Source organism: Lonchura striata, chromosome 16 (genome assembly GCF_046129695.1).
Source record: "Lonchura striata isolate bLonStr1 chromosome 16, bLonStr1.mat, whole genome shotgun sequence".
Classification (NCBI taxonomy): Eukaryota; Metazoa; Chordata; class Aves; order Passeriformes; family Estrildidae; genus Lonchura; species Lonchura striata.
Window position 1 is genome coordinate 17,202,327 of NC_134618.1, and position 15,774 is coordinate 17,218,100.

A 15,774-nucleotide genomic window follows, 5' to 3' on the forward strand; every position below is an offset into this window, starting at 1 on the left:
CTGCCCCAGGAGCTGGGATGCACCCACGCCTGGCACAGAGACCATGCCCTGAACACATTCCCAGCACATGCTGGGAATGCAGCAGCTCCATCCAGGTCTCAGCTTTTGCCTCTTTGAGCTCTCTGAGCTCTGCCTGGACCTGAGCTCTGCCCAGGGCTTGCCCCTGGGCCGGCAGGGAGGCGAAGTGGCAGCTCTGTGCCCCATGGCCACGCTGCTACAGTGGCAGCTGCCCACAGCTCCCCGTCCTTGAGCCTGCCCTGCCCTTGCTGCAATGGCAGCTGCCCCCTCCCACCTTCCCTTTCCTGCTTGCTATGCCACAGGAGCCACTTGAACTCATTACTGTGGGAGATTATAGGTCCCCAGGTAATAACGAGTCTTCAGATAATTACAAACAGATTCTCTAATAGGAATGAACTCGGTTGAATCCATTCAGTCGCTGGGTAAATATTTATCCCTAAGCTGTCCTTATCTCCAGCCACTGGAGCGTGCCAGAGAAGTTCGCTGTCCCCGCACCGTGTCACTGCGGGAGCCGGCTGCAGGGAGGGCAGCGGGGGTGGCGGGGATGAGCGCGAGAAGGTCCCCTAAAACCTGAAATCACCTATAAAACACCTATAAAACACCTATAAAACACCTATTCGCAGCAGGGCAGCTGTGCTGCCCGGCCCCATGTGCGGCTCAGGGCTGGCCAGGACTCAGCATCACCGGGAGCTGGCAGCAGCTGCTGGTGTCCTGGGGGTTTGTTTGGTCTAGAGTAGGTTTGAGCAGGTTTAAAGAAAAGGAAAAGCCACAGTTTAGGGAAACTTTTTGCTTTAGTTAGCTAAAACCAACATGTCATGCTGTCTGTCTGTGTGTAGACAGCACAGTTAGTAGCAGGAATGTGGTGGAGTGAGTGCAGTTTTTGAAAACAAAGTGCCAGTCCCCATGGGCAGTGACAAGTGCCAGCCCCTCAGCGGCCCTGCCGGCAGTGCCAGTCCCCTGCCGCCTGCAGCCGCAGCCCCGGCTGTACAGGAGTCACTAATTGGACCGGCCGGCTAATTAGCTGCCAGGTAATTAATTATGCAGGATACCTCGATTTCAGCGCCACCAGGTCCTCTCGCGGCAGCTGCTCGCGGAACCCTGGGCAGGGCTCGGAGCGGAACATGGAAAACTTTCAAATCAGATAAAATGCGTCGATCACTGGGACAGGGCTGGGAGTCCCCCACAGCCACTCCCAGGACTTTGCCCACCGCCAGTAAACATGGAGCCAGCAGTGAAATTGAATCATATTAGCTTAATAAGAAGTTAATCAAATGTTCTCGGTGCTCACAGTGCTGTGGTCCTGCCGTGGTCAGAGTGATAAGAATGCTCCTGTGCACCTGGAAATCCCAGGACTGGATGTAAAGAGCTGGCCCAGCGGCCATGGGGAGACGCTGGAGTTGGGGTGCCCCCAGGCAGCTCTCCCTGGCTCAGGGTGTCCTCATCAGGAGACAGGCAGGGTGAGGAACATGGGGACACTATGTGAAAGAGAAGATCCTCGGCTGCGAGGTGCTGGGACGGTCCCAGAGGGGAGAGGACCATTTTGGGAGGACAGGCTGCTTCCAGGCAGGAGCAGTGCTGCGACTCCGTGGATGTGCCTGAGGCTCTGCTCCTCTGGGCAGGGCACTCGCCAGTGAAGGATCCCCTTGGCCCAGCTGGTCTCAAGAGCTCTTCAGCACGAGGAAGATCAGGGACCACTTAAATCACATTCATTATGTTTAACTATTTATGAGCTGATTAATATTAAACAGCTGCTCTCGGGGGTTCAGGCCTGAATGAACCCATCAAAACACGGCGCACACGGCGGGGTGGCTGCTGTGGGGACAGCCAGGGATGGCTGCAAACAGTGACAGCCCTGAGAGAGAGCCCCTGTCCCCTGTGCCCTGGCTGGGGAGCACCCAGGCTGGGCGAGCAGGGGTGTCCCTCTGGCAGCCCCTCTACTGGGCACAACGTCACCCACCCAGCACCACTCCGTGTCCTCACCAACCCCTTCCATCCTCACCAAACCCTGCCCTGCCTCCTCGGCATGCATATTGCCTGCTTGGCGCTTTTAAAGCCAGTTTTAAGAGCTCCTAATGTGCTCTGCGTTTTCAGGGCAGCCCTGCCTGTGCCCTCATTTGCTCACCCTTTGGAAAGCTAATACTTGATTTAAGCACATTTCTGCTCCCTCCATTTGTAAGGACAAATGTAAAGTAATTGTTTGATATCGCAGCAGTTTCCTCAGGCTCCAGCTCTAATTTCCCACTAATACAGTATTGTTAGAAGGATCAATCTAACCTGGCACCTTCTGCCTCCTTGGAGTGGATTGGAAATGGCTTTTCTACTGCGAGGCTGGGATTTGTGAGTCTCGCTGTGAATGTTTTTCTCCTTTAAAGGAAAAATCATACAAGCAAATATCCCATTTTCCTGTCAATGGCCATTAATTCCCATCTCTCCCTCCACCTGCCCATAACTGCTTCTGGGTACCCTCACTGCTGTGCCTTCCCCTGCATTTGGCATTGGCAGAGATGCAGATGGGGCTCTCTTAGGTGTCCACTAATTAACTCCAGTTGTTTCCTGTTAGAGCTCACTGGTTACTAATCACTGTCAGCAAGGCCTTGCAGACTGGTCCATGGTGTGTTGCATCCCCGCATGGCCACGATGCATCATTCTGAGACATCCCCGGCCCCGTGCCAGGGTGAGCCTGGCAGCCCCAGGCAGGGATGTGCCACAGGTGCCCTCGCTGCTGCCGGGCTGAGCCCTGTCCTACCTGAGCCCTGCCTGCTCCCTCGCCTGTCTGAGGGTGTGGGGGCTCCCCGTGGCCCCCCAGCTCGCCCGGGGGCTGCCCAGCCCTGTCCTAAGAACAGCCCATGCATACGGACTGGTGGAAGCCACTTTATTTACACAAAGGGATCACAAGCTGAACAAGGAAACTAGTGCCACTAAAGTACCCGTAACAGCAGGATTCTGTGCTTTATTCACAGGACAAAATATCAGTACAACATTTTCCATAGACTTCTTTGTCAAGCAGATACATCTCACTGTCCTCAGGGGTACACGTGGCGCGCAAGTGACAAAGTGCAGCTCTGCCTGCCCAGGAGGGGCCTGGCAGGGACAGTCCCACTGCCACTGTCCAGAGCTCCCATCTGCTTTGGGACACAGAGGGATGTGCTTTGGAGCGGCCCGAACAGGCTGCAGGATGGGGCCCTGGGGACCCTGTGGTGCTAAGGGCAAACAGGAGCTCGCTGCTGACCGCTGGGACAGGCAGTGCTGCTGGGCACTCATCCCTTGGCTTGGATGCAGGACTCTGAGTCCGCCTTCTCTTGGTTCTCCGGAGCATTGCCTCCTAAGGGACAGGGAGCCCCTTGCCTGCCTCTGCTCGCAATTCTGGGCAGGCTGGGCTGAGGGGTCCTGGCTCCAGCCCCTCAGGCCCTCTCAGAGAGCACTGCAGCTTCGTGTCACTACAGCTCTGCTCCCGGACACTTACTCCCACCTGAAGTCCTGCCCGACCGTTTCATAGAATTTGATATTGTAAGGTCTGTAAAAGTCCCGAAGCTGCTCGATCACCTCGGGGTCTATCTGCACGTGAGTCCTGCCCTTGGACTTGCCAAGGCAGCGCGGCAAGCTGCTGCTCTCCGACTTCTTCAGGCACGGAAAGCCTTTCGTCTTGTTGAAGTAGAAGTGCTTGTCTGTGATAACCCGTTTGATGCCCAGGAAATCCTGGACTTTGCCCATCTCCCCGGCTGGGTCTGTGATCAGCTTCTCGCCGCTGACGAAGTGAATCTGCGAGAGGGGGAAGTACTGGAGCCAGCTCTGCAGGTGCACGGCGTACATGCCGATGCGGATGGCGTTCCAGGACGTGTCCACCAGCCCCAGGCTGCGGTTGCGGAAGGTCAGCCCCTCGAAGGTGGGGATGTCTGGCTTCTTGGAGAGCGTCTGCGTGTAGTCCGAGATGGCGCGCGTGACCGGGTTCCGCACCACCACGATCAGCTTGGTGTCCCGGGACATGTTGAAGATCCGCCGTGGCGCCTCTTTGGTGACAAAGTAGCTGGGGGTCTTCTCCACCGTGATCTGGCTGTCAAGTGTTCGTGGCATCAGGCTCCTGCAAGCGAAGCAGAAGGTGAGGGGAAGGAAGGAGCCGGGACAGGCACCAGGAGGTGGTGACTGCGCCGTGGGGCTGGTGACACGTTCCCTCCCAGGGGGACAGAGCAGGCACAGATCCCTCCAGCAGCACTGTGGAGGACCTTGGCCATGGATGGCTTCCAGGTCCATCCCAGCCCCAGGGGACAGCCTGGGCAGAGGACGGGGGCACGGGCAGCCCCACACACACGGTAGCAAGTGTGTGAACAGTGCCAGGATGCAGGATGCTGTGCCACACCACCACCACGAGCAGCCCTGGGGAGCAAAGGACAGGCCCCGGGGGGCTGTGCCGCTCTGCTGGCAGGAGCTGGGACAAGGGGCTGCCCAGGGATGTGGGGCTTGTGCCCACCAGGGTATCACCCACCCCACCAGGGCCTGAGCAGGCCCAAGAACTCCGAAGGGGCTCCTGGGTACACCCATCTGTTTCTGGCACTGGGAGCTGGACTGTAGGCCAGGCAAGGAGCACCAGCCTGGGGGAAATGCAGCATCCCTGCAGCCCAGCTTAGCACTAATTAAATCATTTGCTTTGACATCTGAACATCCAAATCAAATAAAAACTAATGGGATGGAAAGATTTATAAATTGGTCTCGTATTACTAGAGTAAACTATCAAATTCACTGTACTGGAGGTCCCCTGGCTGGAGCAGGCAGGGAATGCCTGGCGGGAGTGGCCAGGGACCGTGGCAGCCAGGATGGGGCCAGCACCCTTGTGCTGCATCCCCAGCCCAGCAGCGCCCTGAGGCAGCAGCAGCTGCAGTGCTGCGAGCAGGCACAGCCCCGGTTCGGCCTGTGGGCTCCCTGTGCCCCACAAGGCAGAGCCCCGGCACCGTGTGCCCGCCTGCCCTGCACGGGGCCCCGGCGTCACTGCACCCGCCTGGAGCCCTGGGTGCCCCGAGACTCTGGGCCAGCAGCAGCCGGGGGAAGCAAAGACTCCGTCCCTCTCTGCATCCCTGTCTGCAGCCGTCCCTCCGCAGAGCCCGAGGCACCGGGTCCTCCGTGCCACACACCCGACAGCAGCAGGACCACGAGGGCGTCCCCGGCCGGGTCGGTGCAGGGACCAGGACCTGGCTCCTCCAGCACCCCTAAACCACGGCCCGTGGCCAGCGGCTCTGGAACCATGGCAGACCTCACCGCCAGGAGATCCGGCAGCAGCCCACAGCACCCGTGACCAGAGGACAGGGATGGAAGAGCCAGGGCATGGCGGGGAGCGGTGGCACTGCCGACGGCACCATCCCACCCACCCTCATGGGCTCTTGACCAGAGATTGGAGAGAAAACAAACTAATTAGTCAGCACAAATTAGCAGGGCTGGTGCACTGAGGTACCTGGGCATGGATGGAGCTTAATTGGCCGTCCCACTGCTCTGCTCCAAACCCATAAATCCAGATTACAATTCCCATTGGTTAATGACTGTCAGGGAGAGCAGGCACATGGTTCTATCTCCACATCACAAACAAGTTTCACCATAAATCAGCACAGGACAGCTCTGTAAGTGATTCACTATTACAATATATTGTGGAGGATCATAAAACTGCTGTTTCATTAATGGCTCATCCTCAAGCCTGTTAGACTTTCATTACGTGAGTTATTAGGTCCATGCATTCCAAATACAAAATTACAGGTTCTAATCCATTATGAAAAACACAAAACCTCTGCATAGTAAATTACTGAAATGAGACAAGAGTTGTTTTTTTTAAATGGACTCCCAGTGTTTGCTGCTCCTGAGCAAACAGAGACTGCTGAGACAACAAAACACAGCACGGGCAGATAAATAAATCACCAGTGAAGCCATGCAAGGGGGAGAGATGTCATCCAGGCATTCATTTTCCCGCTGACGGCAGGATCCCCAGGGCTGCAGGAGCAGGGAAATGCATGGCAAACTTAATTACACCAGACTTTAAAATAATATTTTTGGACTTCTGCATTCACAGGGTTATTTACATACAAATAGCATGTCACAGAGCTTCAAGGCCCAAGCTGGCATGTGTAGGTGTGAAGGTTCTTGGTGCTGGCCCGCCGTGGCACAGCTGCGTGGCCAGGGCTCAGCCAGGAGCTGCTCCTGCTGCTCCTGGGCATGTCCTGTGGCTCCGCTGATGTCCCCAGCCGGCCTTGGCACTGGCTGCTGGCATGTGCTGAGCCAGCTGCTGCCAGCCTGGGGACAGTGATGTACGAGTGACACTGCCAGGGGGAGGACGGCTGGGGCACTCGCTCAGCACATCGCTCTGGCTGCAGGGACAGCATTAATTACTCCTGAGTTAGAGATTGCTTTCACTAGACTTGCCCAGTTCTTAAAGCCCTTTACTGCCACTTCATATGGGCACCAACACTCCTCCAGCCCAGATGCAGAGGTTGTGTGTGCCCATGTTAGTGACACGGGGACATGTGTGGGTACAGCCAGGGAGCTGCTGCGGCCCAGCTGTGCCCAGCTGTGGCCCAGCTGTGCCCTGCGGTGCCTGAAGCCAGCCCAGCCCCACCAGCCCACCACCCCAGAGGTGCTGGGCAGCAGCAAGGCAGAGCCTGACCCGGCTGTGGCAGCGTGAAGGCAGCGACTCGCCCTGAAGGGGTTAACTCCTCACCAGCACCTTCCCGAGCCTGAATTATTAATTTTGTTATAATCTGCCTTTGGGCACCCCGCGGCCCCTACAACACTCCCACATTAAAGAAACATGCGCTCCCTCGCTGGCTGTGCCGCTTTGATGTCGAACGTGCGTGAAACACTCTCCCAGGGAGGAATTTGTACAAAATCTCATCAAACAATGGAGATATTGCAGATAAGAGAGGGGAGGGCAGTGCCCGCTGCTAATCCCGTCCCAGCCCGGCCCCGGAGCGGCTCTGGGTCAGCCCTGCTGTGTGCAGGGGTTGGCGTGTGCGATCTGAGCTCCATCTGCTCGGCGGCACAGAACAAACCCTTCATGTGGCAAAACCCCGGTGCCAGCTCCCGAGTGAGGGCTCTGCGCTGCCCGTCCCAGCCGCTGGCACCGGCAGCGAGGGCCGGGCTGCGAGCAGCCTGCAGCTGCAGCCTGCTGCGCTGGGAGGTGGGCACGGGAGCACGGGAGCTGGCACTGCTCCCGGCGGGACCGTGCCGTGCTGTGCCGTGCCGTGCCACACAGCTGACAGCACCCTCGGCTCTTGCCTGGCACCTCTGCTCAGCAGGACAGCGGGTAGCAGGGTGGATGAAAGCTCCAGAAAAGTGACTTCTGGTAGCTTCAGGAAGTTTAACCTGGTTAAACAAGAGAGAACCCGAGGTGTGATGAAAATAAAAAGCTCTGGCTGAGAGATACCACAGGGGGCATGGAGGACACGGCAATGCCCCGGCAGAGGGCTGCACCACCCTGCCAAGGCTGCAAGGGGCTGAGGGGAGAGAGGGGATGCCCAGCAGCTCCAGAGCAGAGCTCTCACTGCCATGCTGGCAGCCCTGCGAGCCCAGCACAGGGCACTGCCTGCCCAGCAGCACAGGGCACTGCCATGCCCAGCAGCACAGGGCACTGCCTGCCCAGCACAGGGCACTGCCATGCCCAGCACAGGGCACTGCCTGCCCAGCACAGGGCACTGCCATGCCCAGAGCAGGGCATTGCCTGCCCAGCACAGGGCACTGCCATGCCCAGAGCAGGGCATTGCCTGCCCAGCACAGGGCACTGCCATGCCCAGCACAGGGCACTGCCTGCCCAGCAGCACAGGGCACTGCCATGCCCAGCACAGCGCACTGCCTGCCCAGCAGCACAGGGCACTGCCATGCCCAGCACAGGGCACTGCCTGCCCAGCACAGGGCACTGCCTGCCCAGCACAGGGCACTGCCATGCCCAGCACAGGGCACTGCCTGCCCAGCACAGGGCACTGCCTGCCCAGCACAGGGCACTGCCATGCCCAGCACAGGGCACTGCCATGCCCAGCACAGGGCACTGCCTGCCCAGCACAGGGCACTGCCTGCCCAGCAGCACAGCCTGGCTGCAGCCCCAGCCTGCAGACACAGCACCACGTGCACAGCCACAAACAGCACCCAAGGCTGGTGGCCCTGGCAGCCGCTGGCTGGGCCCCATGGCCCTGCTGCCAGCACCCCACACTACAGCAGCCAGGATTTAATGATGGAGCAGCTCCCTTTAATAAATGTTTATGTTCAAAGAATTTACACCAGTGCTTGCAGACAGCTAATGAGGGACATTTCCATGCATAAAAGCAGAGCGAACATAGTAATTAACTTTGTTGCTGATTCATTTTTAATCATTTAAATGCTCCGGAGATTTGCAGTGTCCTTTAAGTCAAGAGATTCTTTACCAAAGGGCACACTGCCATTGCCCTTCACAGACATACCTATGTGTGACTCTCACCTCCCTCAGTAGTCACTCAGCACTGACAGAGGGTCTGGCAGAGGCCAAGGTCAGCTCTGAGGGCAGCGGGGCTGGGAAGGAGCAGGGGATGAGGGCTTCCTGCACAGAGCCCTGCTGGGGACTGCCCTCTGCTCGTGGACCAGCTGGATTCTCCCCCTTTCCCATTTCCAAGGCAATTCCTTCCACAGGTGACACCTCAAAAATGAATACTCGTTTTTAAAAGCTCAGCGTGTGCCCCGGCTGCTGCAGCAATTCCCAAGCTGGCAGCCTGTGTCAGAGCCACGGTGGCCAGTGAGTGCAAATGGCAACTGGACAGAACAACCAGGCACAAACCCACCAAGCCAGCAATGGGTCCTGGAGGCTCCCTGTCACCCCAGCTCCCGTGAGCCAGCTCTGGCCCTCGCTCCCTGCGTGCTCGTCCGTGGGCACACGCTGTGGGCAGAGCCTGGCCCCACCACCCACACCCAGGGTCACCAGGGCCTGCTGTCAGTCCCTTTCTCGCCAGCCCCACAGGGCAGCCAAGCCCATGGCGTGCCAGGTCACCGGCTGAATTTGGTGCTTTCAAAGCAAAGGTGAGAATGAACTGCAGCATTACAAAGCGGGGGAAGGAACAGAGCTGGGATTCTCATCTTGAATGCCAAAAGTGAGGCACCCCACGCCAGCTCATCTCCAGCGTCTCTCCCGGCTCCTCAGAGAGGGGAGCTGTCCTGGCCCGAGCGAGAGGCTGGGCAGCGCTGGTGACCCAGGCAGGACAGCAGGACTGCTGCCTGTGGGCAGCAGGGGCATGGCAGTGCCCAGAACAGTGCCGGGCAGTGCCCAGGACACTGCCGGGCAATGCCCAGAACACTGCCGGGCCATGCCCAGAACGCTGCCGGGCAGTGCCCAGGACACTGCCGGGCAGTGCCCAGAACGGTGCAGGGCCGTGCCCAGAACGCTGCCGGGCAATGCCCAGAACGGTGCCGGGCCATGCCCAGGAAAACTGCCGGGCGGTGCCCAGAATGGTGCCGGGCCGTGCCCAGAACGCTGCCGGGCAGTGCCCAGAACACTGCCGGGCAATGCCCAGAACAGTGCCGGGCCATGCCCAGAACAGTGCCGGGCAGTGCCCAGGACACTGCCGGGCCGTGCCCAGAACGGTGCTGGGCCGTGCCCAGAACGCTGCCGGGCAATGCCCAGGAAAACTGCCGGGCGGTGCCCAGAATGGTGCCGGGCCATGCCCAGGAACACTGCCGGGCAATGCCCAGAATGGTGCCGGGCAGTGCCCAGAACGCTGCCGGGCGGTGCCCAGAACGCTGCCGGGCAATGCCCAGGAGCACTGCCGGGCAAGGCCTGGAACACTGCCGGGCAGTGCCCAGGACACTGCCGGGCAATGCCCAGAATGGTGCCGGGCAGTGCCGCACCCAGCGGGCTCTGCCGCGGGCTCCGTGCCCGGTCCCCTGAGCCGGGCACTCCCTGAAGTCAAGGAAATCTCAAAGCCTCCTCGAAGCTGCTGCCTTCCTCTCTTCTCCCTAATTAACTTTACCCAAATGCACTGTCAGTAAAGCCCACAAACATGTCGCAGGGCAAAGCTAATGGGCTCCCATTTGTGCGCGTGCCAGCCCGGCCATTAGCCGGGAGCAATTAGCAGTGGCCGGGAGCAATTAGCGTCTGCCGGCTCTTCGCTTGCCCTGCCACAGGCCCAGGGGCAGGGGACACAGCCACGGCCCCTGGCAGGGCTGCACGGTGCTCCAGCCCCCCGAACAGGGGCAGGGCAGAGCTCCGGCAGGGCAGAGCTCCAGGGCCCGGTGGCAGCGGCACACGGGCAGCCAAGCTCGGCCCGAGGGCCATCCCTGGCACCAGGTGGGTCCGTGCAGAACCAGACGGGCTCTGCCCTGTGCCAACACCGCCTGTGGGCTCAGCTGCGGCAGCCGGGATGCGCAGGACCCAGGCTCAGCCTGCTGCTGCAGCCACAGGGAAAAGCCCCTCTCTGTGAAAACACTCTGGAGCATCTGACAGGATCACTCAGGAATCCTAAGGAGAAAAACTGCACCCTGAGATGATGCAATTAGAGGCACTACTCAAAGTTAACGGCAATTTAAATCACACCATCTTCCCTGTGTTCTGGAAAATATTGAAGGTTATTGGCCCCCACTACTTGCAGCAGGAAAAAGCTCAATATTGAACATTTAGTGCAGGATTGGTAATGAATCGATATTCCCCAGTAGCTGCTGTTTGGTTTCAGTTGTCTTTAAACAGACCTTGCTAAAAATATCTTTCCTGTAGTGTATCTGTAGCTAATGAGGTGGATTAGAGACTGATGGGAACTGAGGCAGCACGGGGGCTCTGGGGCTGGAGCCGGTGATGGGCAGCCCCGGGTTGTGGGGGTCCCCCACGGGGGGACCCGGGGTCTGGCTCTGCCCAGCCTTCATCCCCCTGCACAGGGGAGCTGGGGCTGCTCCGGGCCATGGCACCGTGAGAACAGCTGTGAACACGCATGACATTTGGAGAGGCAAGGACAGGCAGACCAGGAGGTGTCCCCTCCCGCTAGCTCTGCCATCTCTGCGTCAAACGCCAGGGCAGGGGAAAATGTGAGAAAATGATAAGCAGCGTTTCTGGAGCATCAAAGGGGCTCAGTTCTCATGCTACTTGCAACTGCACCAAAGACCAACTTGGTCTCTCCACTTGGGTCCCCACTGGGGCACGAGGGAAAGACACAGCTTGGCACTCAGCAGCCAGGGGCTCCAGCAGGCAAAGTCTGCTCACATCAGGGCATGCCTCCACCTTTGCCTTTCCAAGGGTCAGTGCTCTGGCAGTGGGCAGACACCGCCCTCCACGAGCAGGGCAGCACCTGCTCTCCCCAGCTGGAAGCTGGAACAAGCCCCAGCCAGGCCGGTGCAAGCCCCCCACTCTGGGGTCCTGCCAGGCCCCTTGCAACCCCTCACAGCCCCCACATCTGCTGCCCCCAGCCTCTGCTCCGTCCTTCCTGGGCCGTGGCCCCTGGCAGGACTCTGCTCTCCTGCTCCCAGGATCTTGGCAGGGCGACAGGAGCTTATCCCGCTGTGGGTTAGACCTGCTCCACATTAATTGCTCCAGTTGCAAGGAGGAAAATCAATTCCACGTTTTATACTTTAGCAGCCTCTGTGCTTAAGTTTTGGCACATTTGTCAGTTTAAAAAAAAATAGGGCAATAAAACCAAGGAAGTGTCATTTAATTGTTTTAGCTGAACTAATGTGGAGGCCCTGCTGCTCTGGCATCTCTCTATTGATCCAGAAAGAGCCGGGCCCCGGGACAGTGCACTGCTCACCTGGCCACGCTCCCACTGCTGCTCCCACCTCGCTCCAAAACCGCCCTGCCACCTCCACAGGCTGCATCCCTGCTGCTCATGGACAAGTCCCTTCACAGGGACAGTGCCAGGCTCGGGGTGGGAGGTGTCTGCTCGGCTGCACACTGCTGCAGCCCCTCAGTGCCAGGGGGGGAGGGCACAGCTCCTGCCTCCTGGGTCAGCACCACTCCTGGTGTCCACAGGCGCTCCTACATGCCCCAGGCAGGGTCTGTCCCTTCATTCAGGGCAGGCTCTGTGTCCCAAACCTTGAAAGGGAGTAGTGTCACAGGTTCAGTCCTGCACTGCCCATGAGGCTCCCAGCCCACATTTCCCACCCTGACAGAGCACAGGGGAAGCACAGCCCAGAGCAGTCATAGACACAAGGATGCAGGGAAGGATCCCAGCTCAGGATTTAGGGGCTTTGCTTCCCAGCTATGTGCTGAGCCCATGCAGCTCCCCTCTGAGCAAGGGGCTCAGCCAAGATCCATACTCTGCTCCATCACCCATCCTGCCACTCTGGTTGTCTTTTAGAGAAAGCACTGTCCTCACATGCCTGAGCTGCAGGGCTGCTCACAGCAGCTGGCTTTTAGGGGACGCAGGATGGGTGACAGTGCCTGATGTTGGGGAGAGGCACTGTCACAGACCTTCCAAGAGGCAACAGCAGATGAAGGCTATTGCTGTAGCTACTCTCTGAAGGGTAGAAGGAACGTGGCAGGCTGCAGGACACCCTCAAGAGAGGGAAATGTCTCCAGTGAGCTTCACATGTGCATGCCTTGACTCTCCTGTCACCTGCCACGAGTACTGGCACCAGGGGATCTGAACACTCCTGGCTGCAGGGTCCGCTGTGACCCCAGCAGGACGCAGGGCAGCAGCGCTGAGGTCTCTCCATGCAGTTCCTGCAGCACCTCTCAAGGCTCGAGCCCCCGGTACCAGGACCTGAGCAGAGCTGGGAGTGAGCACTACGTCACACTGACTTCCCACCTGCTTGCCACTGAGCACCGACCTGCTTTGGAACTGGGGACAAGATGTCGGGCAGGAGAGGCTGGTGCAGCCCCAAGGCCGCTCCTCCGCCCACGGTGATGCTCCGACACTGGCAACGACAGAGTCCTTTCCCCTGCTCTGAGCTACAGGCAGCCAGGCCCAGGCCAAGCTCCCCTCTGCTTCCCGAGGCTGATGCCCAGCAGAAGCCGCACGGCCTTTCCTGAACGCACCCAGCACTCTGCAGGAGCACAGCAAGCAGCTGGTACACTGGGTGGGAACCACGGGGAGTAGGCTGAACCGCTGGCAGCACCGCTGAGCCCACGGGCGCTGTGACCTGCTGAACAGCAGCACCTGCTGCCTCTCCCAGAGCACCCACAGCACCTCACAAAAGCCCTTACGGGAATTAAAATCCCACCATCTCCTGCTGGAGACACACTCGCTGACCTCTGCAAATGATTAGAGATTCCATATAGATCCACAGTTACTCGAGTTCAGAGAGACGGGATGGCAGAGGACAAGGACTGTCCCTCCCAGGAGCCAGCGATCAAACCCGGCAGCAGAAGCGTGCGGGGTGCCCCGAGCAGGGGTGTGGGAGGACAGTGCCTCCCGAACAGGCACTCACGTGTTTTGGAGAACCGTTCACCCGGGCGAATGTTTCCTCAGACGGGATGGAAGGGATGCCCTGGCATCGTCCTGACTCCTGGGTGCCTACCGGCAGGGCCGTAACTCGGGCGGCTACAGCCGAAAGCTCCGGCGAACGGGCAGGACCGAGCCGCGACCCGCTCGGCTACAGCAAGAGGAGACGGAGGAAAACTCCCCGAGAGCGGCCGGGCGACAGCCTCCGCCGCCAGCCCGCCCGCCGGGACCGCTCCGGCCGCTCCCGCCCCGCCGGCTCCATCCACTGACCGAGGAACGCGGAACTCCCCAGCGTTCCGACAGCGAAAGCGCCGGGAGTCGAGAGGGGCCCGCGGCGTGAGGGACGGGGATGCTCCGGGACGGGGGACGGCCGGCGGCCGGGGACAAGGGGCGCCCGGGGCGGGCGGGGCCGGTCCCGCAGCCACCCGCCCTCACCTGTACCACTCCAGCCCGCGGTGGTAGTTCCTGTCGAAGAAGTGGGGCTCGGTGCCCAGGGCGCGCACCTCGGGGTGCACCCGGATGAACTCCAGCACGGCGCGGGTGCCGCCCTTCTTGACGCCCACCACGATGGCCCGCGGCAGGCGCTTGGTGCCCGGGCGGGCCGGCCCCGGGGCGCTGCCGGCCGGCGGGGCGGGGGCCGGCCGCCCGCACGGCCGCGACTGCTGCAGAAGTTTCTTGGCGGCGGCGGCGCGGGCGGGCGCGCAGCGGGCGCGGGGCGCGGCGGGGCCGCCGCAGCAGCACAGGAGGCTGTAGCACAGGTACGAGCAGGACAGCGACAGCGTGAAGAGGACGAGCACCCTCCCTGCCAGCCGCCGGGACGGAGCCGGAGCCACGGCCGGGGCCCGCCCGCTCGGCGCCCTACGCGCCATGGCTCCATGGGGCCGCGCCGCCGGGCACGGCGGGCCCCGGCCCGGCGCCCCGGCCCCGGCGCGGCCGCTCCGGCATCGCCCGCGGCTACGCGGCGGCGCGGCCGGGCCGCCCGAGGGCGCCGCGCCCGCCCCGGGCCCCCTGCGCCCGCCGCCCCGCCGCGGCCGTCCCCGCCATCGGGCGGCGGCGGCTCCGCGCTGCCTCCGCGGGAAGTGCCGGGGCAGCGGCGGCTGCGTCGCTATTTAAGGGGCCGCCTGACGTCAGCGCCTCCCGGAGCCCCCGCGGCCGCTCGGCCGCCGGTGCCTCCCCCGGGCCGGGCCGGGGGTACCGCCGCGCACAGCCCTTCCTCCCGGCACCGGGCTGCCGCGGGGCCGGGGCGGTCCCGCTGCCCGCCGAGTCCTGCCCTGCCCGGCCCCGGTGCCCGTGCGATCGTCCCGTGCCCGGTCGCGCCGTCCTGCCCGGCCCTGCCCCGCTCTGCCCCCACTTCCAGCCCTGAACCGCTCGAAGCGGCGGTGCGGAGCCGGGGGCACCCTCCTCCGTCCCCGCAGCCCGGTCGGAAGCGGCGCCTCCCGCAGCCGCGCACCCTCCGCCCGGGAGCGGGGACCAAGCAGCAGAACGGTGTGAGCAGCCCTCGCCCGGGAGCGGCAGCCGGGGCTCGGGGCTGCGCGGGTCACGGCCGGTCCCCGGGATGCCCCGGCCCGGTGCCAGAGCCGCGCTGCCCGAGCCATCAGCCTCCGAGGGGAGCGCGGCGGGGCCGCCCACGGTAGCAGTCGCTTCTGTCCTCGGGAGGGCAGGAGGAGCAGCCATCGGCCGCCGCGGTGCCGCTGGTAAGTAGGAGGGAAAAGCTTTAAAGTGACGCATGAATTAAATTCCACTGCCGGGCTGGGGCTGCTCAGCCCCGCCTGTCCCGGGTCTGATGCCCCACATGCAGGCTGACCCGGGAAGCCCACCGGCTGTGGCAGAATCTGAATGCGGACTGCTCCATCCCCATTCCCGGCTCCCCTTCTCTTTCCTTTCCTCTTGTACCCCGACACCCCAGGCTTCCGCTTGGCTGCTCCCGCTGAGCCAAAGGGCTGCGTGCGACACTGCTGAGACATTAGCAGCCATTGCTCCTGCTTTCTCAGCATTAGAAGCTTGATCGGCTGCAGAAAACTACTTGTCTTGCTCCTTGGGAAGAAGGATGATGACAGGGAGAGACAGGCAAGAAGTGCCAGCCCGACACAAACGAGGATGCTGCAGGCTCCCGGCAGCCAGTCCAGGGAGGGGACCAGGTTCCCTCCTGTGCAACACCCAGAACTCGGTGCAGACATGAGAAACAATGGAAAAAAAAAATGAAAAGCAGTGCTGCCTGTAGCCTCTCACCTGGGCTGGGGCGGGAGCATGGCAGTGCTTCTCCCTGGGAGCAGGAATGGAGTTTCCAGGAAGACGTATCCTGTTGCCTCAGAAGAGCTCTGGACCTAGAGGATGAGCTGAGTCCTTGTGGAGACAAACCTCATCATCCTCAGTGACCCACGGGTTTTTCCTTTTGGGACAT

The 15,774-nt window shown here is 61.1% G+C and overlaps 1 protein-coding gene across 1 annotated transcript; it reads right to left on the reverse strand.

Moving 5' to 3' along the window:
* Nucleotides 1-2,876: 2,876 nt before the first annotated feature.
* On the reverse strand, nt 2,877-14,242 carry HS3ST2 (heparan sulfate-glucosamine 3-sulfotransferase 2). The gene is made up of 2 exons (XM_021543812.2): nt 13,809-14,242; nt 2,877-4,096 (listed from the first exon to the last, which is right to left on the reverse strand). The coding sequence occupies exons 1-2, from the start codon at nt 14,240-14,242 to the stop codon at nt 3,478-3,480; spliced, it is 1,053 nt and encodes a 350-aa protein (XP_021399487.1). The 3' UTR covers nt 2,877-3,477.
* Nucleotides 14,243-15,774: the final 1,532 nt, after the last annotated feature.

Bases quoted from the DNA above. Each gene is read 5' to 3' on its own strand.
- HS3ST2 (XM_021543812.2), bottom strand. From the start codon at position 14,242: ATGGCGCGTAGGGCGCCGAGCGGGCGGGCCCCGGCCGTGGCTCCGGCT. The intron at 4,097-13,808 runs GTGAGGGCGGGT...CTTCGCTTGCAG, and splicing joins CGCGGGCTGGAGTGGTACAG to GAGCCTGATGCCACGAACAC.